This window comes from Lepidochelys olivacea (genome assembly GCF_965140295.1).
Source record: "Lepidochelys olivacea isolate rLepOli2 genome assembly, chromosome: 8".
In the NCBI taxonomy this organism is placed as follows: Eukaryota; Metazoa; Chordata; order Testudines; family Cheloniidae; genus Lepidochelys; species Lepidochelys olivacea.
Window position 1 is genome coordinate 75063896 of NC_140418.1, and position 26861 is coordinate 75090756.

Genomic DNA, 26861 nt, shown 5'->3' on the forward strand with positions numbered 1-26861 from the left:
TTTTTCTAAACTGCAAGCCCTACCATTTCTTCTTGGGATCTGCATCACAAGTTGGGTTTTCCTTCTTGGGTAGGCTACTGTACACCGCAAGTTACACTGGGCAATGCTAACAACTGGTTTTTTAAGTGGTAGCTCAATAAGTTACCCCTACAGACAATTTTATAAAAGTTGTTTGACACCAGTGCCCACAGTTGGACCCATTTAGGGAGCTCATAGAATTTTAATAACTATGGGAAGTATGGCCCCAGCTGCTGGGGTGGGAAAAAATATTGCATGATAGACAGACAATGCATGAGACCATCCCACCAGATTGTCAACTCTGAGGCACAGAGCAGAATGTTTCCTTCCACATGCAGCACATTTATCCAGAAAATTACAAACTCTGCCGTTCTAGGCTTTGAGTGCCTCAGTGGTCCACATATATTTCCAGGGAACCAGGAACAAATTTATTTTGGCCTTGCAATATGACACTTTTGTATGACCTGAGACAGAACAGCACAAAGTGGAAGAGTAGAGAGGTGGATCTGGTAGAACAATTTAAATCATTTGTTGAATACATCATGAGAATTTTTAGGTCAGGTCCAAAGATACCTTGTGCATCAGACCCCAACTCTGTTCACACTACTGGCATAGTTAACGCTACACAGGTTTATGTTTACAAAATGTAGATAAAATTCTATGACCATGGCAGTTAGCAGTGTTTTGTCCCTGCCAGAGGCCAACCTATCACATGGTTGTCTTTTTGCAATCATGGCAATGTTAGCTATTCTGCCGCTTCTCCTTCCCTCACCAATTTTGTATGCTAGGACACCCCAGAGTGCATTGTGCCAGACTGTTGCTCCCACTCTGTGTGCATGTCATCTAGACAATCTATACCCTGCAGAGGTAGTATGGAACAACTAGCCAGGTTACTCAAAATGTTCCAGTAAAATAGGGTTATGCAGCAAGGCAGGTGTGAACTGCTGTGTTGCCAAAAACTGCTATGTGACAGAAACTGAACTGTGTTTAAAAGGTAGCCATGCCTCTAACTGGTTACAAAATCACAGCCACAGCTTTCTAGCCAATAACCTAAACTGATTTCAGCAGCAGGACAGAGCACTGTTGGTGTTCTGAATGCATAGCAAACTATGATAGCTGCTACCCTAGCAGAACATCACAAACCATATAATATACATTATTTTCCAAGCAATAAGGGAATATTACAAATACAGTCACTTTTAAATCAGTAACAGATGGCACTTGTTTTTATCAATATCTGACAAAAAACAACAGTTTGAGTTTTAAGGTTGACCTTTTCCACCCTAAGGGAACGATTCCCCCACAATGAGAATTTAGGGTTAACAAAAGAATAACCGAAAGATCCAAGCATTTGACACTTTGGAACCTTATCCCTGGCAATCTTGTTATTTGCTAAGTTTGTGTAAAATTCCAGAATTCATACAGCTAATATAGTGGTTCAAAATAATCACACATAAAACACAATTCCAATTATAATCTGTAAACTCTGCTTAGCCTGGTTTCAATAGAAGAGCAACAGATACTCAAATCTGACCAATAAGGAGAACAAGACATCTTCACTGCTTCCCTTTCCTGCTTTATTTCCTCAGCATAGTAACTAATTTCAACTAACTACCTTCTCATTCTTGGCATTACACGTATCTGTGGTTATTGGTTTGGAAACCTAACACTTTTCTATTCATCTTTAGCGAAAAGCACTCTATATATGAACATTTAGTATTTCTTTATCTGCCTGAGCAGGTGGTAGAGATAGGGAATTTCTTTTGTAAGTTAAAAACTAAAACAACAGTGTTGTTTCTCCCCATCCCTAGTGAATCCAGGTGATTCTTCAAAACAAGATAAGTGTTTAACTATAGTTTAAATACAAATTTTATAAGTATCAGCCATGACTACTGAAGCAGTGCATCTCCATCTGTATTATTTCCTTCCTATGCTTTAATACTCAATGTTAATTTTATTAAACGAAATGGCCATGTCATATAACATAACCAGTATTTTTGGTTAAATAACATGGATTGTCTGAAACAAACCAGCATGCACTGATTACTATATGAAATTGCTCAAGGCAGTGTCTAGCAACAAAAAGTTAATATGTGCTAAACGGTTACTCTTTTCTGTTTAGAGAATATGAGACAAAACAAGGACTTTAAGGTCTTGACTCAATACTGATGACAGTGATAAAAACTACTAAGAAATGCCTGATGGAATCATCTTGACAGGCAATTCATATGTAACATTCCAGTTAATCTGCTTTGATGAGATACAATGGAAGAGACAGCTCTAAATCACTTGGGAAAACGCTGTCAAATAGCAGAGAAAGCAGCTTTGTTTCAGTGCTCTACAAGGAGCCATTATTGATTAGAGCACAAGAAGGCGTCATTCTTGTACACAAACTAAGAGATGTAGTTATTTGTGTCAATTAACTCTTATTCAATGTTAGTATTGATTGGCAAGGTCTCAACACTAGTCATTGCCATCAATATGCTATTTACAGTAGAGGTAGTCAGAAGACACAGATAACCTGCTGGATGCAGTAATATAGATCGGTTGTCGCAGTACTGTCACTGGATTGGATGACTAGTCAAGATTTCACAACCAGTAACCTTTTGATACAATACCTGTCCTACAGCACTTGTGCAACTGTTTTAAAAAAGCCATTTTAGGAAGATCAGACTAAAGCACGCAACCTACAGCTGTGAAGCCTTAAATAATCAGGAGCAGTGAAAGGGCAATCAATCACTTTCAAAAACAAGCTGTGTGTCAACACCAAGGCGTCTGAAGACTAAAGCTTTCAAAAAACAGTCAAGTGCAAGGCCTCCACTAAAAATGGTTCACTAATTCGTTGTCTTATCTTTAGCCAAAGCTGCTACTTCAAAACAATCTGTGAGGGAGGGGAGAAAAACGTCAGTACAATTGTATCTTTTAAACATATGTTGTGGGGAAAAAACCTAGCAGCAATGTTTTAAACGTAGAAGTTTAAGCCTATGATTTGGGTTTGCAGAGTTCTAATTTTTTGTTAAAAAGTATGACAAAAAGTCCTACAAGTTTTAAAGAGAGAAACTGTAGCAAATTTTCTTAGGTCAAGTAGGGCTAGATGACTAGGTGCTGAAAGCCAGAGAATGCCCCCAAGATCCCATAAGATTCAAACTGGTCATTCTGGTAGTTTGGTTGGTGTCAAACCCCACACAGTACTGAAGCAGGTTTGCTTCATACAGCACAGCCTACAATAGAAGGGGAAAAGCAGTATTAAATCCAGCTGCAATATTTCCTCCATCCCTGTAGATGGAGATATGACCCGCAGAGCTGCATTAGCAGCATGTGAAGGCATATAAACCTGTTCGGCGAACAGAATCAGAGTAGCACAAGGATGACAGGTGAAGGAAAAAACAACAACCTAGGAATCAAAAATAAAAGGTAAAGAGAGAAAATATAAATCTTGCCTCCCCTCAGTCATTGACAGGAGCACAGCATGTAAAAAGAGATGTTACTTATTTGTACAATAACTTGCGTTCTTTGAGATGTTTTGTCCCTACAGATACTCCACTTCAGGTGTCAATGCATGCCTATGTGTCTCAGATTAGAGATTTTTGGTAGCAGTGTCCACGTGACCTGCGCAGGCATTCTGTAGACCAGTGGACATGCTGGCTGATGCTTCCTGCGGTTCCCATTGGCCGGGAACTGTGAACTACGGCCACTGGGAATTGCAGAGGGTTATGCCTGCGGACAGTCAACGTCCGCAAAATGTCTCACGGCCCGCAATCAGCTTACCCTGATGGGCTGCATGTGGCCTGCGGGCTGCAGGTTGCTCACCACTGCTGTACACCCTTGTTCTGATCTGAGGGCATATAAGGCAGGGTGGACCCACTGCTGCTCCAGTTCCTTCTCCACCATGAAATCTGGCCTAATGCTGGGACTCCAAAGAAGAGAAGGAGGGTGTAGCACCCGTAGGGACAAAACATCTTGAAGAACTCAAGTTATTATATGAGTAAGTAACTTCTCCTTCTTCTTTGAGTAATTGCCCCTATTAGCGCTCCATTTCAGGTGACTTTTGTAGTGTCCAGGCTACGGGGGATGGCGCTGCGAAGTCCTATTTAGCCCAGATTGGAGAACAGCCATCCCAAAGGCTGCATCAGACTTAGAAACATACACTTTGGTTTTCACTATTTCCTGGAGGAAAATCGGTAAATCCATACATTTTTTAAAAAGTAAATATTCGGGTTTTAGCAATTTCCATCAAATTTTGGGTGAGCCAGCACCTGGCTCCGCCCTTGAAGAGTCCCTGCTGCTGCGAGACGAGAAGGGTGTTGGGTCCCAGCAGCTGAGACCACACAACCACTGCAGTGACAGGCCCACAGGGAGCAGAAGTCTGCACCCCCTGAGTACTGTCCCTGGTATTTGGGCCTTTCAATGCAGCCCGTTTCCCCTGCCAGACAGTCCCGTCCTGACCTCAGCTCTTCAGCTCCTGCACTGTGAAGAGGAAGGGAGCCAGGTTCTGGCAGCTGAGATTGTTTGACCGCTGCAGTGACAGGGCGCGGAAAGCTGCACCCTTTGGGTACTGCTGCCCATAACTACTGCTGTCCTTTGTTTTCAGGATTTACCAATTTTCACTTTTAAAAATTTTGGAATAAAAATATTGATAAATTCCCAGGAAATTTTAAAATAAAACCTGAAAATGTAAGGCCTTAACTGTGGTGTAGTACTGGTAAAAGGTGTGAATAGATGATCAGGTGACAGCTTTACAGATGCCTTTGATGGGACATTCTTGAGCAAAGCCATAGAGGTAGACTGTGTCCGAGTGGAGTGGGCAGTCACTCTTGAGGGAGGATGCACGGTCGAGAGTTTGCAGCATGACAAAATGCACCCAGTGACCAATATGGATAGCCTTTGGGTAGAAACAGGGGTTCCTTTCATTCTGTCTACAAAGGCGACAAAGAGTCTAGAAGAGGCTTTGCCTAGTTCTTTCTAGGCAGAACACTAGTGCCCTCCTAACGTTCAGAGTGTGTAGACTAGCTTCCACCCTCGAGTTGTGCAATTTAGGGTAAAAGATGGATAACTGAATGTACTGGTTAACGTGGATGTATGAGGTGGTCTTTTCATAACTTTAATTACTCACATTTGGAGGATGAAGTGAAATTTGAGAGGCATTAAAACACGAACCCCTTTACACTGCTGAATAACCTCTATACGCTGGAAGCAGTTTATTGGAGTATGTTTAGCTGTGTAAATTTAAAGCATATTAAAAAAATCAACCACAATAGGGGAAGGTTGTGCACACTGAATAAGAGACACTGGTACTTTCAGTAAAATTTAGTTATAGTTAATATATGTTTTTCTTTTTTCACAAAAATGTAAAAACTATAGATTCTCTGGGGAAAATACGAATTCCAAGTTTTTCCATGGCAAACCGATTTCTAGGATCCATGCTCATGACTCTCAACCAATATATCAAAACAGCTGCTTGGTGAAGGTTGACAGCTAGATGACCAGAGAGATGAAGCTAGATGGTCTTTTCTTTTGGAACCAAGATCTTTTCTTAGGTGGCGCTGTGGCCCTGTGATATGTTTGAAACTGGATGGGGCAGGACCTTTGGAGGTCTGTGGTCTGCTGTACCTGCTTTTGCTTGCAGAATAATAGATTCCTAAGTACTGAAGATTTGCTCTGGAATTCTGGAGTGGAGGGATTTATTCATGGTGTCAACAAACAGCTTGGTGGCCTTGAACAGACGATCCTCCATTGTGCTCTGGACCTTCCTCGGATAACAGAGGGCTGTAACCAGGATGAACGGCTGTCATAAGGTTTGGGGTGCAATCCAGAACAGTAAGGGGTTGCGTCACCTGTTACCCTGTAATCCCAAGCGCATCACAATGTTTTGATACTGTAGCTCCCAGCCTGTGATATTCAGTCAGCAACAAGCATGCACATCAGACCCTGAGTGTTTGGGTGCTATGCAGCCAGCCTGGTTCAGCAGTTCTGATCCCAGGGGTCTGTCTACAGCCCCAGAGCTCCACTCTGGCTTCCACCAGCCTTGGTTACAATCAGCAAAGTGATCCCAACATACTCCTAGTCCCAAATTTCCCCCAAACCATGTGCAAGTGAAAACATGCATCTAAAAGTCTAAAACTAGCAAGGTACAGCCTTTGTTCAAGATGTTTTTTCTTGCCAATCTGCACCTCTTCCAGAGGGATTTGCAGACTCAGTTATTCTTTTCATGAAGTCTTGCGTTTGAAGTCAACTGCACAGGAAATTGGGAAAGCAGCATTACAGCCCCATATGGAGAAGAAGAGGATTTATCAGTGGGTGGTGTAGCTTCCCAATCAGCCCTCAGTTCTTGTTCCTCAAAGGGTTCCTCCTAACTAGAGGACAAGTGAAGAGGGTACTGAGAAACAGGTAGCTCTCTCTCCTCATGGTCCTATTGAGAAGTTGTGCTCTATAGGACTGGTCTCCTCACATGTGGCCCAGGGATTCCAGAAGAGCCCTTGAGGTGGGGTATAGGGGAAAGATGGTGGACAGTCGTACCAAGAGGGCTGTTGAGGGGCTTGCATGTGCCTGGGTCCTGGTAAAACTCTTTCAGAATAGACTTCTGTGGAGGGAGATCTGAACGAGCAGCTGGTGAAACCCTGAGATTTCTGGAGTCAAAAGAGGAGTCTTCCCCTCTACTGAAGGCGGGAGCTGATCTCATTGGTACCAGAGAGTGCTCTGGAGAAGTGGTTTTCTTCGGTACCATTTGTAGGGGAGACCTGGGCTCCTCAGAGACTAGGAGATTTTTCAGGAACAGGAATCTGCTCGGTACAGGAGAGGCAGGACACTGGAAAGCTAAGTCTGCTGTAGCTGAAGCCACTAGTACTGAAGATGGCAAAGGGTCGTGATCAGAATGCTCCTGGTGTTTGTGCCCTGCTGGAGGGGTAGGGACTGGGGCAGCTGGTGCCAGTACCCATCTTTTGAGGTGGCAGAGTTCTTTTGCCTGGCTGGTTCCAAACCAGGTACTTCCATCGGTACCAGGTAGGGCTGAGTATCAAGAAACTTTTCAGTGCAAGTACCACTAGAAGTCTTTTAGTTGGTGCAGGAAGTACAGTACAGGAGGCTCTAGAAGCCTTGACTGTACCTGAGATGGGACATGAGATCTCATTGTAGATTTCTGAGGCAAAGTACCCCCTTTCTTCAATGCCCCTCTATCAGTGGACTTAGGTCTCTTCTTTTTTGAGCTAGTCTCTGGAGCTGCCCCATGGGTCTTACCCAGCAGAGACAGAGCCGTAGAAGTTGAAGGAGAGCTTTGCTTTGCTGACCCTGATACACTTAGTTAGGGCTATTGGTGGGCCCTAGTTGGAGGAAGGTTGCACAGAATGCACCATGGGAAGCAGCTTAAGTTTAGCCTCCCTCAGCTTCCTGGGTCTGCTTTCAAATCTGATGAAGATCTTGCATGTTGACACGATGTGTGTCGCCCCCAGACAGTGGAGAAAGCTGGAATGACTTGCTGAGGGGAAAAAGACCTTCTCACATCTGGCAGGTTTTAGAACCCTGACTGTGAAAAAGAAGGTGGGGGGAATGAAAAGACCACACAAAAAGCGTGCAAGGTAAGTAAAAAACAATACAAATTTACGGATAAGCTGAAGAAAGTTAGCTAGGACTAGAGGTCCACGCTAATTCACAGATATCACAGCGCCTCATCTCATGCTGTGGGCAGTTGAGAAGTAACTGGAGCAGTGGCAGGTCCAGTTTGCCTTATACGCCCTCGGATTGGAGCACAAGAATGTACAGCACACAGACATGGACCACGCAGACACTCCTACCAAAAGTTTCTGATCAGAGGCACACAGGTATATGCACACCTGACGCGGAGTACCCACAGAAACAATTACTCAAAGAAGAAAAAACTAATTTTGACATGGGAAGTTTCAGGAGCAATAAAGAAGCCCAAACTTCAGGTAACAATTGGGTTAAACAAAAAACACAAGAAAAGGCAAATGCATGCAGGAGGTCGTATTTCTTTTAGCATCAAAACGCCAATCATCTATAGTTTTACTTTGGTACATTTTCTCATTAAATTAATGTCAGCTCCTGCCTGAGCGATTCATCATTGATCAGATTCCCCTCTGGCAAGAATAGTGTAATGGCCTGATCCTTGCCTCTAACATGAATAGGACACAAGTGGGAGACAAGATTCAAGCACCTCCACAGTGCTTTTGGGCCAAAACTTGGCTCTGAGACCCAACAATCTAGAATTTTCAGAAAAGAAGTTCTTTTTCAGTACAAGGGCTCGCTCACCCCAGGGATAGAACATACTGCCTCCCAGTGCTCCGAGAGGCAGGTGGTCACCTTGAAAGGAAACTTACAGATGAAGTGCCAAGAACATAGGAATTGCCATACTGAATCAGATCTAGTACACTATGTCAGAATGTGGCCAGCATCAGATGTTTCAGATTAAGGTGCAAGAAAACTGCAATAGGCAGTTATCAAATAACATGCCCTAGGAAATGTTTATTCCTAACTTCCATTAAGGACTGGTTTAGTGCATAAGTAATTATATCCAAATTCCTGCTTTTTTGTCCATATAACAACAACTCTGGATATTCTGGTTATCTGTATAAAATGTCCAATCATTTTTTAAAAATCCTGCTAAGCTCTTATCTTCTGTGGTATCTTGGGACAAGGAGTTCTATGGGCCGATTGTGCATTGGGTGAAAAAGTATTTATTTTGATCAGTTTTATCAGTAGTTGGTCCAATAAAAGGTATTACCTCACCTGCCTTATGTCTCTAATTTACTCATTTAGTAATTTAACATAAATTTCTATGTAAATACCTAATTTTCTCTTGGTCTTTAACAAAGTGCCCTGGCAGACTGAAGAGTTGACATCTCAGTTTTTGTAACAAAAGCTTATAGGCACTGAGGGACTTTGCTTGGGAAGAACTATAACCATTCTGAAATGTCTCCAGAGATCTCTTCAGAGAGCTTCCCAGCAGTGGTGATTGAATAAAATGCTGCCCAAAAGAGGCTGAACGGCAAGTGTTCCTTTAAAAACCAATGGAGCTGAAAATTGCTGTTGCTCAGTTCACCACATTCTCTTTTACCCTTTAACTAAACTCTCCCACATTGTGACCATGTATTTTATCCCCTATGATGGGCCTTCAACGATTTTTCACCCTGAAGTCCTTCCAGTACAGGAAGCAGAAAAGAGAACTTGTTTGTCAGAGGTGCCCACTCATTATTTTATTCAGCATTTCAACCCCATTAACATAGTAAGTGGTACTTAAGGCCCTGAATCTTCCAACTACTTCAGCAAATGGTTTAACTGTCCCTTGTGAGTATTCAAACCGAAATCAATGAGACTACTCATGTGAGTAAAGTTAAGCCTGGGCACATAAGCATTTGCAAGATTGGAGATCTATGCATAAATGACCACTGCTTTTATCCTCAGGTCCATGAGGCAGTATTTGCCACCAGCTTCTGCTACAGCAGAAGTCCAGGTACAGATGGAGAAAAGGCCCATCCAATTGTTCCTTCTTGCTAGGAGCAGTATGAAGGAAAAATAAATGTAGGTTTAGTTGAATTGATTCTACGGATAACTGAAGTGGAGAATTTGGCCCCACACTATGCATCTTGTATTTTGTAATCTTGTTCTCAGCATCAATGAAGTGAATTCAAAATATTTACTTTATTTAGGTTCCTAAAGCAACTACTCATTGCTCTAGGTGCTACAATAAATTCAATATGTAGAAAAAAAATTCCAAAACTGCAATTAAACGCAAACCAACTGCTAAGGAAAGAGTTCATCTAAGATCCTCCACATTAGAAGAACTCCCAATTAGCTACGAATGGCCTTCAACTCACCCCTTATCCAAAAGTGTTGCAAAAAGGTCTCAACATTAACTGACTCTAAAGACAACTCAAGCATCATCAGATACAATTAATAAGAAAGATTTTGTTCTATTTTGTTTCAGCACTAAAGGTTGGAATATTGTTAAGGCGCTGTTTCATATATTTAGGAGGAGTTTAAAAAAAAAAAAAGGTGAAACATAACAGTGAGAGTCCTCAGGCAGGTTGCAATTCAGATCATATTTACAATAAATTGGCAATAAAAGTTCAATTGGGCTATTGCGCAACAGGTCCTAACAAATAATAATGAAGATGGTAAAATCTGTATGTCAAAATCTTAATAATAGGGAGCCAAATTTAACTAACATGTCCAAATTGCTTTCAGGTATGCTTTTGAAAGAAGTCTGTTTTGGTGCTGACACACTACTGTTTTGGTGCTGCGACACTACTGTTACAAAGGCCCATGGTGGGAGTATGCCAGAATTCATACTAGTTTCAGCAATCCAGAGAACTCAATCAGGCTGAGGGGACTATTATGAATTTAGCATTACAGACTGACTAAAAATCCTACATTTCTGTAAACCCAGGTCATTCGTGTATGTGGGGTATACTTCTCCAACTCTAGCATATATGACAGAAGCTCTTCCCTAACCCTTTACATATTTTTGGCATAGTTGCTAGGAGAAAGTGTGGAGTTAATCAGGATTTATTTTAAAAAAGAGCAATTATAGTAATTAAATTTTTAAAAAATCATGCGTGCCACCTCCATCAGCATAAAAAAATGTTTTCTGTCTTTACAAGTCCCTGCTACAGCTCTTTAGTCTAACCTGGTCTTTGAAGATGTTAGCCAAAATTAAGGGTTCAAGTGGAACTGACATTCTACTCATTAAAATATAAATGCCACAAGAAAAGTGTTTTTAAAAATTCTTGGGTTGCACCGAATGGCCAAGAGCAAAAACAGCAACACCTAAAGTCAATGTCCTGAAACATGGCTAGGCCACTCATAATTAGCAATTGCTATCACTCCATCTTCTTGTTGGTGCTCAAGGGTATGGAGTTTGTGTTGTGTAGTGAAGAGGAACGGGCTGCTGACCTGCAGAGTGGGTAGGTGTTTAGAAAAGTTACCACCACTCTCTTTGTCTGTGCTGCCACCTTCCTCAGTGCTCCTGGGACCTAGGTTCACTGAGGCCATAGGGAGAGATTAAAGATCACTGGCTTCCTGTGGTGAGGAACTAACATGGTTCTTAGCTGTCTCTATCCTTCCCCTTGCAATCAGGAGTAGAGTGGGCCAAGCTTGACCTTCCTCTCTGCTCAGAGAGTTGGCAGCAACCATCATTAATCACACCCCATAGCCCCATTTAGCCCAGCTGCAGGGTGCACTGAGGAAGTGACCGATCTCAAAAGCCCATGCTTAATAGGAGATGACAGGGAAGTAGTATCTTTAAAGGACTCATCAGCATCCTCCTGAGACCACTGGCCTAGTTCTTAAAAATATATAAAATACTCATAGTGACCTGAGCACAGTCAGTGGAGCAGGGGATGGGGCTGCCTTGTTAGTCCACAGGGAACATGATGTTACCTACACTGACCTACTACTGAAGCAGGGCAAATCTTCACTGGGATTCCTTTGATCCTAATTCATTTGCATCTACATTAGATGTTATTTACTCAATCAGGAAAAATTACCTGAAAGTTTTGACAAGATTTTTCAGTTCCATGTAAACGTCACCTAGTGTAATCTGAAGAGGGCCCAAAACTGCAGGCAATCTGGAAGCAAAAGGATATTAGGTTATTTTCTTTCTTTCTATACCCAACCATTTGCTCCTCAGCAAAGGTTATCCAAAGCTCACTGGAATCACTAGAAAGACTTATATTGACTTCTTTGAGCTTTAGATTGGGCATATAGTTTACACTTCAGATTCACTCATTAGAGAAGACATTGCTGCAATATCACTGCGTTTTAAAGTAGCTATTGTAGAAGAGCATAATAGGATATGACTTTTGATATACTTGCTTCTTAGCAAGTTATGTTATTAATTAGCTACCAATGTCAGTTATGCCAAGGCATTCTTACAAAAGCAATTAGGTTTACAATATGGAAGACTGGAATTTTAACTGTCAAAACTATTTCAAATTTGCAATATTTAGATTTCTTTGGCAGTGAAATAATTTAATTTTCTTAATTAAGTCTCCAAGTGGAGGATATAACACACCTAGAACATATCTACTTAAGTGAGAAATGGCATTTCTACTCCCCTTAAAAGTTTGCACCCAGCTCATAGCTGTTTAATTGATTTAGTTGTTAAGTGAGTAATGTTCCTACCCTCATAATTTTATTTGGGTTCAAAAGAAGTAGTCAGAGGAAACTACACAACCGAGTTATAGAACATTACATAGGTATATATATAGGTATAGTAGGAGCTGAGAGCCCATGTCACACACACATACAGAGCACAAAGACGGTACAAATCAAATTCATCCTAGAAGTAAAAGAAGGTTCAGCATAAGTGACAGATGTGATAAATTTATGAGAGAATGAGAACATGACTTTATAATACACCTCTACCCCATGTGACAAAGTTCCTCCTCTACCTTGGTGGGTCTTGCACTTATTGGCGGATTTGCTCGCCTTAGAGCTTCACGGCAGCCCTCAGTTTGGCCATTTTCATGAACCCACAGTCCAGGTCAACTCCTCCTGTGTCTGACCAGGATTGGGAGGTTTGGGGGGAACCCAGGCCTACCTTCTACTCCGGGTTCCAGCTGTCTAGAGTGCCTCCTGGAACAGCTGTGTGACAGCTACAACTCCCTAGGCTACTTCCCCATGGCCTCCTCCCAACTCCTTCTTTATCCTCACCATAGGACCTTCTTCCTCATTGCTGATAATGCTTGTACTCCTCAGTCCTTCAACAGTCCGCGTTCTCACTCTCAGCTCCTAGCGCCTCTTGCTCCCAGCTCCTCACACATGCGCCACAAACTGAAGTGAGCTCCTTTTTAAATGCAGGTGCCCTGATTAGCCTGCCTTCATTGATTCTAGCAGCTTCTTAATTGGCTGCAGGTGTTCTAATCAGCCTGTCTTAATTGTTTCCAGAAGGTTCCTTTGATTGTTCTGGAACCTTCCCTGTTACCTTACCCAGGGAAAAGGGACCTACTTAACCTGGGACTAATATATCTGCCTTCTATCACTCTTCTGTAGCCATCTGGCCCGATCCTGTCACACCCGATATAACACGAATTCGGATATAACGCGGTAAAGTGGCGCTCTGATGGATCAAAGAAAGTTCGATATAGGTTTCACCTATGACACGGTAAGATATTCTGGCTCCTCAGGACAGCATTATATTGGGGCAGAGGTGTATAATAATACTATTTCAAACCATGTTCTTGGTAGCTGTGATAACATTCACTCTGGCAGAAATACTGGCAAGTTTTCTTAGGATCTCTGTTTAATAATAATCAATTTTGTTACAACACAGTTCTGAAAAGAAATGCTAATAGAACTTTAAAAAAAAGGGGGGGGAAGGGGATCATGCCAAGGTAGCCTAGGCAACACAGACAAGCCATAGCCATTTAAAAATAATAATGTTTTAGACTAAGTTGTTATTCATGGTCCTTCAACTGTTTCTTGTCTGCACTGTGGGTTAGCACTGGTTTAGCCATTGCTGGTTTAGCCATTTTTAGTGCCACATGCTTTTTTCTTTAGTGCACAAAGGCCCTATCTACAATGAGAAGGGAACAGTGTTTGGAAACTTTTAAAATTCAGTTTAGACAGGCTTTAATGTAGTTTGGCCGCCTACAGCTAATTGAGGCAGGGACAAAGCATGGGGGAAAAAAAAATCACATGAGCCTCATCACATCAGCCATCTGTATAAGAAACAGATTCAGTGAGAACTTCATAGAATCATAGAATATCAGGGTTGGAAGGGACCCCAGAAGGTCATCTAGTCCAACCCCCTGCTCAAAGCAGGACCAATTCCCAGTTAAATCATCCCAGCCAGGGCTTTGTCAAGCCTGACCTTAAAAACCTCTAAGGAAGGAGATTCTACCACCTCCCTAGGTAACGCATTCCAGTGTTTCACCACCCTCTTAGGGAAAAAGTTTTTCCTAATATCCAATCTAAACCTCCCCCACTGCAACTTGAGACCATTACTCCTCGTTCTGTCATCTGCTACCATTGAGAACAGTCTAGAGCCATCCTCTTTGGAACCCCCTTTCAGGTAGTTGAAAGCAGCTATCAAATCCCCCCTCATTCTTCTCTTCTGCAGGCTAAACAATCCCAGCTCCATCAGCCTCTCCTCATAACTCATGTGTTCCAGTCCCCTAATCATTTTTGTTGCCCTTCGCTGGACTCTCTCCAATTTGTCCACATCCTTCTTGAAGTGTGGGGCCCAAAACTGGACACAGTACTCCAGATGAGGCCTCACCAATGTCGAATAGAGGGGAACGATCACGTCCCTCGATCTGCTCGCTATGCCCCTACTTATACATCCCAAAATGCCATTGGCCTTCTTGGCAACAAGGGCACACTGCTGACTCATATCCAGCTTCTCGTCCACTGTCACCCCTAGGTCCTTTTCCGCAGAACTGCTGCCTAGCCATTCGGTCCCTAGTCTGTAGCTGTGCATTGGGTTCTTCCGTCCTAAGTGCAGGACCCTGCACTTATCCTTATTGAACCTCATCAGATTCCTTTTGGCCCAATCTTCCAATTGGTCTAGGTCCTTCTGTATCCTATCCCACCCCTCCAGCGTATCTACCACTCCTCCCAGTTTAGTATCATCCGCAAATTTGCTGAGAGTGCAATCCACACCATCCTCCAGATCATTTATGAAGATATTGAATAAAACCGGCCCCAGGACCGACCCTTGGGGCACTCCACTTGATACCGGCTGCCAACTAGACATGGAGCCATTGATCACTACCCGTTGAGCCCGACAATCTAGCCAGCTTTCTACCCACCTTATAGTGCATTCATCCAGCCCATACTTCCTTAACTTGCTGACAAGAATACTATGGGAGACCGTGTCAAAAGCTTTGCTAAAGTCAAGAAACAATACATCCACTGCTTTCCCTTCATCCACAGAACCAGTAATCTCATCATAAAAGGCGATTAGATTAGTCAGGCATGACCTTCCCTTGGTGAATCCATGCTGGCTGTTCCTGATCACTTTCCTCTCATGCAAGTGCTTCAGGATTGATTCTTTGAGGACCTGCTCCATGATTTTTCCAGGGACTGAGGTGAGGCTGACTGGCCTGTAGTTCCCAGGATCCTCCTTCTTCCCTTTTTTAAAGATTGGCACTACATTTGCCTTTTTCCAGTCATCCGGGACTTCCCCGGTTCGCCACGAGTTTTCAAAGATAATGGCCAGTGGCTCTGCAATCACAGCCGCCAATTCCTTCAGCACTCTCGGATGCAACTCGTCCGGCCCCATGGACTTGTGCACGTCCAGCTTTTCTAAATAGTCCCTAACCACCTCTATCTCCACAGAGGGCTGGCCATCTCTTCCCCATTTTGTGATGCCCAGCGCAGCAGTCTGGGAGCTGACCTTGTTAGTGAAAACAGAGGCAAAAAAAGCACTGAGTACATTAGCTTTTTCCACATCCTCTGTCACTAGGTTGCCTCCCTCATTCAGTAAGGGGCCCACACATTCCTTGGCTTTCTTCTTGTTGCCAACATACCTGAAGAAACCCTTCTTGTTACTCTTGACATCTCTGGCTAGCTGCAGCTCCAGGTGCGATTTGGCCCTCCTGATATGATTCCTACATGCCCGAGCAATATTTTTATACTCTTCCCTGGTCATATGTCCAACCTTCCACTTCTTGTAAGCTTCTTTTTTATGTTTAAGATCCGCTAGGATTTCACCATTAAGCCAAGCTGGTCGCCTGCCATATTTACTATTCTTTCGACTCATTGGGATGGTTTGTCCCTGTAACCTCAACAGGGATTCCTTGAAATACAGCCAGCTCTCCTGGACTCCTTTCCCCTTCAAGTTAGTCCCCCAGGGGATCCTGGCCATCCGTTCCCTGAGGGAGTCGAAGTCTGCTTTTCTGAAGTCCAGGGTCCGTATCCTGCTGCTTACCTTTCTTCCCTGCGTCAGGATCCTGAACTCAACCAACTCATGGTCACTGCCTCCCAGATTCCCATCCACTTTTGCTTCCCCCACTAATTCTACCCGGTTTGTGAGCAGCAGGTCAAGAAAAGCGCCCCCCCTAGTTGGCTCCTCTAGCACTTGCGCCAGGAAACTGTCCCCTACGCTTTCCAAAAACTTCCTGGATTGTCTATGCACCGCTGTATTGCTCTCCCAGCAGATATCAGGAAAATTAAAGTCACCCATGAGAATCAGGGCATGCGATCTAGTAGCTTCCGTGAGCTGCCGGAAGAAAGCCTCATCCACCTCATCCCCCGGTCCGGTGGTCTATAGCAGACTCCCACCACTACATCACTCTTGTTGCACACACTTCTAAACTTAATCCAGAGACACTCAGGTTTTTCTGCAGTTTCGTACCGGAGCTCTGAGCAGTCATACTGCTCCCTTACATACAGTGCTACTCCCCCACCTTTTCTGCCCTGCCTGTCCTTCCTGAACAGTTTATAACCATCCATGACAGTACTCCAGTCATGTGAGTTATCCCACCAAGTCTCTGTTATTCCGATCACGTCATAGTTCCTTGACATCACCAGGACCTCCAGTTCTCCCTGCTTGTTTCCAAGGCTTTGTGCATTTGTATATAAGCACTTGAGATAACCTGTTGATCGCCCCTCATTCCCAGTATGAGGCAGGAGCCCTCCCCTCACAGACATTCCTGCCTGTGCTTCCTCCCGGTATCCCGCTTTCCCACTTACCTCAGGGCTTTGGTCTCCTTCCCCCGGTGAACCTAGTTTAAAGCCCTCCTCACTAGGTTAGCCAGCCTGCTGGCAAAGATGCTCTTCCCTCTCTTCGTAAGATGGAGCCCGTCTCTGCCCAGCACTCCTCCTTCATGGAACACCATCCCATGGTCAAAGAAACCAAAGCCTTCTCTCCGACACCACCTGCGTAGCCATTCGTTGACTTCCACGATTAGACGCTCCCTACCTAGGCCTTTTCCTTCCACGGGGAGGATGGACGAGAATACCACTTGCGCCTCCAACTCCTTTATCCTTCTTCCTAGAGCCACAACTTTGCTGGAACTATTTAACAGTTTTCAAAACTATGCTTTCTTCTGTGTATATGTGGCCTTATCTGTTTAGTGACAATATGCTTGATACTGTACAAGACGTAATGATACTTTTCCTGCCCCAAACAGTTCCGTTTATAATTTCGAGCAAAAATTTTCCAGTCCAACTTTAAAGTTAGTGTGTTAACGTTATTCGCAATACTTCATATTTTAAAGTCTATCAGAAAACTCTTTTAAACAAGGAAAAGAAGTTAGTTTTCCATCTAGACAACAAGATCATTTTGACTTCTTGAAAGCACTTATCCCTTATTTAAGATCCATGCATATTTACAGTAACAAACATTAAAATCCATCAAATACATAAACTGCAGTGGAATGTATTCCATAGTTATATACACTAACTCCTCCCACAATTCTGTGACAACTTCCTCCCCGCTCTGCGGGGGGAGGATAATGAGCTTTACAACATGAGCAGAAGCTTACCAAACATGGGCTCTGACACACCAAAGAAAGGGGCAAGTTCCTCTTGTAAGATGTCCTGCCAGCAGGCCCTTCCTTTATGATCCAGGAGGTTGACAGATTGAGCACTTCCACTAACAACTACAGCTGTATCACACACAAAGAGACAATACCTCAAGCGACTAAATCCCAGCTCATTAAAGAATTTATGGTTTTATGTTATATTTTAATTTCTGGATGGAATTTAATAGGCAGAAAATGGAGATTGCAGAGCACTTGTGTAATGTGCTCAATATACGTGGCACTGATTAATGAGAGGGCAGTCACATTCTGAGCTAATTTGGGTTGGAGACTTAATTTAGTCATAAGCACTCAAAGAGAAAGAAGGGACACTTACACTTTCCTCAATTTTTCAAGCACAATCTGCTTTCGAATCTGCATTTGGGCATGAGAATCTACGAGCGGGAGGATGGGATCACCCTGCTGGTCATCCTATAATACAATACAAAAACAATAATGAAAACATGGTAGACATTTGAATTGTAAAGTCAATTTTTTGAATTTTTTAAAGTCAATACATGAAAGCAATATTGTGGCCAATTATGGATTGTCTTCCCCATGGTTAAATGTTACTGCTTCTGAACAGAAAAAAATGGCACAAGTGCAATAAGTATTTACATATATGAAAGGAAAGAATATTCAAAACCTAAAGGCTAGATTTTAGAAATAGTGATCTGGCTTCAGGATAGTGGAAGTTGTAGCTGAACAGGACTGGTTAGGAACTGTATGAGCTCCTGAAGGACTGAACTGTTATTTAAATTGGGCCTTAATTACAATTTGCTTATTTGTTGGGATTCCCACGTCAAGCCAGTCCTACCTATATTACCAATCTATTTTTTCCCCTTTCTTCAGAAGCCATTATGGAGGATGTCTTATAAAAACTAATGACAACTTTTCAGGGGGAGTCTTATGTGATACTGCATGAGCCCAGATAACCTCTTCTTTCATTTTAAGCACACTACAGTTGCTTCTTTTTACTAAATAAAGTATTTGCAAAATTACTCCTTCTCATATTGACAACTTCCTAAAACTTAAAGAAACCCAGAACTACATACACCAACACAAAATGTGTAGCTGAGTCTAATCAGCCAGAGTACTGTCTCCATACGATGGAGACGGAAGGAACTGGATGCTTAGAGATGAAACCTCATACAGTTTTGCATCTCTTCATGTCTATAAATCCTCCTACCAGCAGACAGACAGGAAGAGATGCAAAGCTCTGTGACATGATGACTTAATGCCTAGAAAGTGAAAAAGTTCCCAAAGCTCTATGATTCCTTGCAATTTTTGAAATCTGAAAGACTAGGAAGTCTCTGTGATTCCAAGGGAAGCAGTCACTCCAGTACTCTCTGAGCAGGGATGTTGGTTGTGTTTGGCCCTCGTGCAGAAGCCCTAGAGGCTGGGTGGAAGAAAAGACTCCTTCCATCCTATCTTTCCTCTATGCATCTGCACAATGGCCAGATAGCATTAATTTAACCTTTAACATTCTTACATTAGTTCAGCTTAGCAATGCTTCCTTTCTGTGCTTTATACCAAGTTAAAGCACACTAAAAGAGCTGATTAGTCCATGACATTCTATAGCTTAACAAGCTGTTGAAACTGAACATGAGAATTCATTACATTAGCTAGCCAAAACCTAGGTAATTGCTCAGGACCTGACCATCCTTAATTATTACTACTAGCTGAAAGCCATTCTGCTGCACAGGTGTAAATTGTGAAGTCATGTGCCTCTATTTACCAGTACATATGACAACAGACTGCAAATCCCAGTGATGACTGGGACTGGTGATACTGTAGAGAAAAAGAGCTCTCAGCCATGCTTGTAGCTGTTTCCATTGCTTCACACGAATGAGCCTAGGAGGTTAAATTCATAACTCTGCTAGACACTAAAAACCATGGATTCAGCGGAGACACTGGATTTATGGCTTATTACATCAATCTGTAACACACAAACCCCTGCTTTTTGTCCTATGACTGAAGAGGTTTTAATGGGCCACTCTACCTTGAATGATCCTTCAGGATATGTGCTAACTACCTATGCCAAATGATCTGTTCCACCTTGGAATTAATTGTGACCCTTGAAGTACCTTTCCCAGACCTGAAGAAGAGCTCTGTGTGGCTAAAAGCTTGTCTCTCACACCAACAGAAGTTGGTCCAATAAAAGATATTACCTCACCCATCTTGTCTCTCTAATCACATGGTCTCAGACATTCTAGCTTCAGAGTGACATACAGAAGGTGACAATGCTGAAATTTTACTATTAGATTATCATCAACATTTATATTGTGGTAGTACTTAGAGGCCATATAGGTCAGTGCCCTGTAGTAAGATGAGGTCCTGAAACATAAACCCTGGTATCAGAGGCCCGGTACAAGGCCTAAGGCCTGAACTAAAGTAAAGGTCAAGATTTTGTTGACATAAAGCAAAGTTAAGCTGTGAGCAAGAGGCAGGTCCTGCTCAGAGTCTGGAAAGGAGAGGGCTGATGTTGCACGTATACACATACCTAAAAGGTATTAAGCAGTAGTAAGATAAACACGTGCCAGGATGGTACCAGAACATTCCGGTACCAGGGTGGATAAAAATCAACGATTTTTTAAAAAAAAATGCTTTTTGAGGAAAAAAAAACCTATCTAAAGATAAAGATACATTATAGCTCAAAGAGATCTTATCATGGAATAGGGACTATAAATTCTAATTCTATAGTATGAGACGATATATTCGTGTAATGTTTAAGAAAAGTTTTGTAAATGAGTTCCAATAGTTCATGGATTAGGGACCCAATGGCTTCTGTATAGATTATTTAGGTTAATCTTTCTATCTACCCAATGGGACTCAGTGCTCAGTTTAGAAGATACCATCAGAGATGCTTAGTTTTGCAGTTCTCAAACTATGGATTTGTGTCTCCAGAGGTAACATGCTAGTTAACAGCAAAAATGTTTTTAAATGAATAAATAATATATAGAGGTGAGAAATAACAGACCTCAACTCTATTGTCCCTCCGCAAATTTGTGTACACAGAGTCAATCCCTTACCTCTCTCTAAAAGTGCAAAGTTTCAAAAAGTTCAATGAATAGAAGATTGTTGGGGGTGGAACAGATCTGGACAAGAAGAAGTCTGAGATAAATGTGAGAATCGAGGGACATATGCTTGTTTTGTTAAAATATTGTACGTTTGCTGTTGAAGAAAAAAATCCAGAATACTTAACGTTGTTTTAGTTAAATAAAACAATTTAAATGTCTGTCTGGTGACGTTCTCCTCCTAATACACCGGGGTGGCTAACCTGGGGCTCCGGAGCCGCATGTGGCTCTTCAGAGGTTAATGTGGGGCTCCTTGCATTGGCGATGACTGCGAGGCTGGAGCTACAGATGCTAACCTTCCCATGTGCTGTGGGGTGCTCACTGCTCAACCCGCTGCTCTGTCCCAGGTCCTGCCCCCACTCCACCCCTTCCCCTTCCCCCAAACCTGCCATGCCCTCGCTCCTCCCCACCAGAGCCTCCTGTGCACTGCAAAACAGCTGACTGCAGTGGGCGGGAGGGAGAGGAAGGTGCTGATTGGCAGGGCTGCCGATGCACAGGAGGCACTTGGGGCTGGAGGGGAGGAGAGGATGGGGGGCTGCTGACATATTACTGTGGCTCTTTGGCAATGTACACTGCTAAATTCTGGCTCCCTCTCAGGCTCAGGTTGGCCACCCCTGTAATACAGCATGGCAAGAAAATCCTCCAAATATTAATGATTAACCTGTTGAATTGGAGATAGTTCACCTCCCAATGACTTCATAAATATCTGCTTCAATTACTTTTGGTCAATGAAATAACCACACTATTATTCATTTTTTGATATAGCTGCAAAACTAATCTGAAAAGTTTTCAAAATAAATCACTTTAAAAATGTATAGTGTGTACCTTCTAAAAATGAAACTTACACCTATCTCTGAGTTGTGAAGAATATGCACTAAGGTTATAACAACCAACAAGAATGCACTTTTATGTAGAAAACCATGATTAAATAGAGTCTTCCTGACTAGTGATTTAAATCAAATTGATTTAAATCATGATTTAAATCAAATCCACCCTGTCCAGTACTAAAACATTCCACACAGAACATACTGACCCAGCCTAAAGATAGGGTAAAAAGGATAATATGATGGATAGTTGTTTTGTTCGAACCAACATGTACAAGGTGAGAAGCAGCACCCTAACACTTAGAGGTGTTGTACCTTAATACATCAGGAGTGATGTGTAACTTGTTTGTACCTGTGTATAAGAATGCACCCCTGAGGGGCTGTCTTTGTCTGGCCTAGAGGGCAGTGGAGTATCCAGACACTGACTGAGCTGATCCATTGTCAGGGGGCACATATTCGTAGTACGTCCTGTAGGGTCTGCGGGAAACTATTACTGTGCTTCGTTTGACAATAAACTTTATCGGACTCTGTGGTCATTGGGGGTTCTCTTGGGGTCTGCTGTGTCAGCTATCTGCAGAGCTGGGGCAGCACACAGAGGGAACACACACATGCAGCCGACTGTTATCATAATTGAACAGAGCAGAGCACCATGCCGGTGACATCTCATGACATGCCCCATTGAATTAAGCACTGTATAAACATACATAACTAAACAGTCCAGTTTTTCAGGATACTTACTTTAACATTGCTAGGATGCTCCGCTCCTTCCACCTGTGTTGTTGCTTCTTCAGCCAAGAGACATTTTCCTTTATAGAATTCCTTTACTCTTAGTCCTAATAGTTCTGTTTCTTCTTTTAGCTTTTCATAGCTAGGCAAAGGTTTAACCGTTGCACCTGTGCCCCCAAAAGGCAAAGACTGGTTCAAACTGTTTTTAGATTCCTTTGTAGCAGCAGCAGCGTCATTAAGGTCATCTGCTGTTTTTAAGTCATCCTCATCAAGTTCTTCTTTCTCACAGTTAACAGCTGATGTGTGTTCTGGTAAGTGTACAGTAGCATAGCTGGAACCACAGAGAAACTTGTAAGTTTCTTCAGTCCTCCATTCAATAAAAGTCTGCTTAAGCACATCTAAGACATTACGTGTAGCAGTAAGGGAATCAACTGGTGCATTCAATTCAGGTTTGATATGCTGCTTTGATTTAGCAAGTATTTTTTTCAGTTGTTCTGCCCCCTTTTTGCTCACACCTAGCAAAACTACTTGTGAACCATTACACCTACTTTCACAATTTTCTGGATTTTTTAAGTTTTCTGACATAATAGTGTCTGAAGAAATGCCAGTAACAGAACAAGAACTCTTTTTTTCCTGGTTATCTAATTTGCACACACTTAATTGTTCAGTGATATTTATCACTCTATGGTCTCTATCTCTATGCGTGGAGTTTTTATTCTGACCAGGCTTATTTTTGAGTATACTTTTTTTGTGCAATGGTTGCACCAGACTGGTTGCATTTGATCGATTTCCTGGTAGAATAGAGGAAACAAATTCTTGTTCAGTATCACTGCTGCTGTCATTGTATGTGCCGAGGGAACCAGAGTCACACTGGCTTGCTGATGGTTTAGGATTTTCAATATCTGAGACTTTAATGACTTCATGATGCAGTTTTACTTCTTCCCCAGACTGGCCACTGTAACAGAAGAAATAGACTATCATTAAAATACAGGACAGACTTCAGTTATAGTAGCATTTGCAAACTAGATGATTTTGAATAGCATATATTTTAAGAATGAACAAATAATTTTGTTCTAGCAAACAAAACATTTTATTTAACATTAAGAATTAGGCCCTTACTAAGGGATCTAAATAAGATTTGTTTTCTAAGAAAATTTTTTCAAATTTAAAGAGTTTTAGTGTTTAGTAATCAGGATGACGACTGCAGACACCATACAGCAGACATCTTATGTTGCAAATGAGGGGTAGAGAGAAAAAGAAAAAATATATATATTTGCTTTGACAAAATTTAGAAGAAAAAAGAGCATAAGGTCAGACTTATGCTGCCAGATTTTACCACCTGAAAAATCTAGAGTGAACACCAGCATATTAAGCCACATTTTTTCATTATATGAATAAAATACAGTATACTGATTAAAAACAAGTGGATAATAGATTACTTGTTTTTGCAGGAGTATGTGTGTTTGCCCCCTAATGGCCAAATGCTGTAGAGGAAAACATGAAAAAAAAAATCACAATTTACAGAACTGACAAAGAGGGGGAAGTAAATAAAGAGTGGTAGGACTTATATTTTGCAGACATAAATGTTTTATATTAAGACTCACAGAAGCTTTCAACACATATAATTGGTACCATTTAGTTTATAAAGAATCGATGGTACAAAATATGCAGAGTACAAACACGGCGTTTGTGTCAGGTTTCAACAGCTTCAATTAAGAGTTACAGGCTACGAGCAGCTGTACACTAAATCATACAGATCAAATACTCTTTTTAGCATCACAAAGGAAAAAGCTAAACAAGGCAAATATCCTTTATGTGGTCTGCAACAATGGTACATTATATATTGCAGCAAAACAGGAAATCAAAGGCTTCCCTTTTCAACTGTGAATACATTAAATGTAAGAATCATTGATTCAGCTGTACCTTTGCCCCTCCTTCAGCAGTTCTATGTCTGGTGGTCTGCCAAAAAGATAAAAAGATGAAGGATTTAATAAACAGGAATTTCAAAGGTGACACAGTAACAGATATTTTTGAAACATCTTTTTGGAACAAGAAAAGGAGTACTTGTGGCACCTTAGAGACTAACAAATTTTTGGAACAGTTTTCCAATAACTGATACTGAAAAATGAACAACTGGAGCTTTTATATACAGCCTTAGGGCTGAACCCTGCAAACATTTATTCTTCTGAATAGTCCCATAGAACTCAGAGGGCTACATACACACACGAGCAACTACTCATGTAAGTGTTTGCAGGAACCTATCATGAGCAATTTTGAATAGGATTTCCATAATCATGATTCGGGGAAGTTTTTATGATACCCCCCCTCCTCCCCAAACCTCATTTTTAAACCATCTTATATTCTAAGTAGGGCTGTCAAGTGATTAAAAAAATTAATTGCAATTAATCACACTGTTAAACAATGATAAAATACCATTTATTTAAATATTTTTGGATGTTTTCTACATTTTCAAATATATTGATTTCAATTACAACACAGAATACAAAGTGTACAGTGCTCACTTTATTTTTGATTCCAGATATTTGCACTGTAAAAGAAAGAAATAGTATTTTTCAATTCACCTAATATAAGTACTGTAGTGCAATCTCTTTATCTTGAAAGTTGAACTTACAAATGTAGAATTATGGACAAAAAAAACCTTCATTCAAAAATAAAACAATGTAAAACTTTACAGCCTACAAGTCCACTCAGTCCTACTTCTGGTTCGGCCAATCACTCAGACAAACAAGTTTGTTTACATTTGCAGAAGATAACGCTGCCTGCTTCTTAATTGCAATGTCACTTGAAAGTGAGAACAGGAGTTTGCATGGCACTATTGGAGCTAGTGTTGCAAGATATTTACATGCTGGACGCACTAAAGATTCATATGCCCCTTCATGCTTCAGCTACCATTCCAGGGGATATGCATCCATGCTGACAACAGGTTCTGCTTGATAACCATCCAAAGCGGTGTAGACCAACACATGTTCATTTTCATCATCATGAGTCACATGCCACCAGCACAAGGTTGATTTTGTTTTTTGGTGGATTGGGTTCTGCAGTTTCCGCATCAGAGTGTTGATCTTTTAAGACTTCTGAAAGCATGCTCCATACCTCGTCCCTCTCAGATTTTAGAAGGCACTTCAGATTCTTAAATCTTGGGTCAAGTGCTGTAGCTATCTTTAGAAATTTCACATTGATGTCTTCTTCGCATTTTGTCAAATTTGCAGTGAAAGTATTCTTAAAACGAACAACGTGCTGGGTCATCATCCGAGACCGCTATGATATGAAATATATAGCAGAATGCGGGTAAAATAGAGCAGGAGACATACAATTCTCCCCCAAGGAGTTCAGTCACAAATTTAATTAATGAATTTTTTTTTAATAAGCATCATCAGCATGGAAGCATGTCCTCTGGAAGTATAGCTGAAGTGTGAGGAGGCATATGAATCTTTAGCACATCTGGCACATAAATATCTTGCAACACCAGCTACAACAGTGCCATTTGAATGCCTGTTCTCACTTTCAGGTGACATTGTAATTAAGAAGTGGGCAGCATTATCTCCCGTAAATGTATACAAATTTATTTCTCTTAACGACTGGCTGTACATGAAGTAGGACTGAGTGGACTCGCAGGCTCTAAAGTTTTACATTGTTTTGTTTTTGAGTGCAGTTATGTAACAAAATCTACATTTGTAAGTTGCACTTTCATGATAAAGAAACTACACTAAAGTACTTGTATGAGCTGAACTGAAAAATACTATTTCTTCTGTTTATCATTTTTACAGTGCAAATATTTGTAATAAAAAATTATATAAAGCGAACACCATACACTTTGTATTCTGTGTTGTAACTGAAATAGATATACGTGAAACTGTAGAAAATCAAAAATATTTCATAAATTTCAGTTGGTATTCTATTGTTTAACAGTGTGATTATTTGCTATTAATTTTTTAAATCGTGATTAATTATTTGGAGTTAATCGCGTGACTTAACTGCAATTAATTGACAGCCCTAATTCTAACCAACTGCTGATTTAAAATGAAGTTTAGCAGTCAATATATCCAGCATATTTAGAAACACATTTTTGTTAGAAACCAAAAGGAAAATGTAATACTGCTTTTAGAAAGACACCCTGACAATTCTTGCCCATTTAAGAAGTGTTCAATGGATCTTCTCCCCACCAAAAATGTCTATTGGGACTTAAAATTAGCTTGCTTTTTTATTTGTCTGCAGCACCAACAGCGCTCTACAAGAATGGCTCTCAATCTTTCCAGACTACAGTACCCCTTTCAGGAGTGAGTCTGATTTGTCTTGTGTACCCCCAAGGTTCACCTCACTTAAAAACTACTTGCTTACAAAATCAGAACTAAAAATTCAAAAGTGTCTCAGCATTCTATTACTGAAAAATTGTTTACTTTCTCATTTTCCCCATATAACTATAAAATAAATCAACTGGAATATATATATTGCACTTACATTTCAGTGTATAGTATATAGAGCAGTGTAAACAAGTCATTGTCTGTATGAAATTTTAATTTGTACTGACTTCACTCATGCTTTTTATGTAGCCTGTTGTAAAACTAGGTAAATGTCTACATGAGTTAATGTACCCCCCGGAAGACTTTTGCGTACCCCCAGGGTACACAAACCCCTGGTTGAGAACCACTGCTTTGGATATTTATTTTTAAAATTGTTTCTAGCTCCTATGGCTGCAAGGAAACCTTCTAAACATG

At 41.4% G+C, this 26861-nt stretch overlaps 1 protein-coding gene across 3 annotated transcripts in view; it reads right to left on the minus strand.

Moving 5' to 3' along the window:
* RPAP2 (RNA polymerase II associated protein 2) overlaps positions 1 to 26861 on the minus strand; it is a gene marked incomplete at its 3' end in the record, with an annotated part of 70415 nt that overhangs the window by 30688 nt on the left and 12866 nt on the right. For all 3 annotated transcript variants that reach the window (XM_084635754.1, XM_084635755.1, XM_084635753.1), the window contains exons 7-10: positions 24049 to 24084; positions 22138 to 23080; positions 17836 to 17930; positions 11517 to 11597 (exon numbers count right to left, since the gene is read on the minus strand). In XM_084635754.1, the coding sequence (XP_084491880.1) occupies positions 11517 to 11597; positions 17836 to 17930; positions 22138 to 23080; positions 24049 to 24084 (1155 nt within the window). The remainder of the gene's footprint in view (positions 1 to 11516; positions 11598 to 17835; positions 17931 to 22137; positions 23081 to 24048; positions 24085 to 26861) is intronic.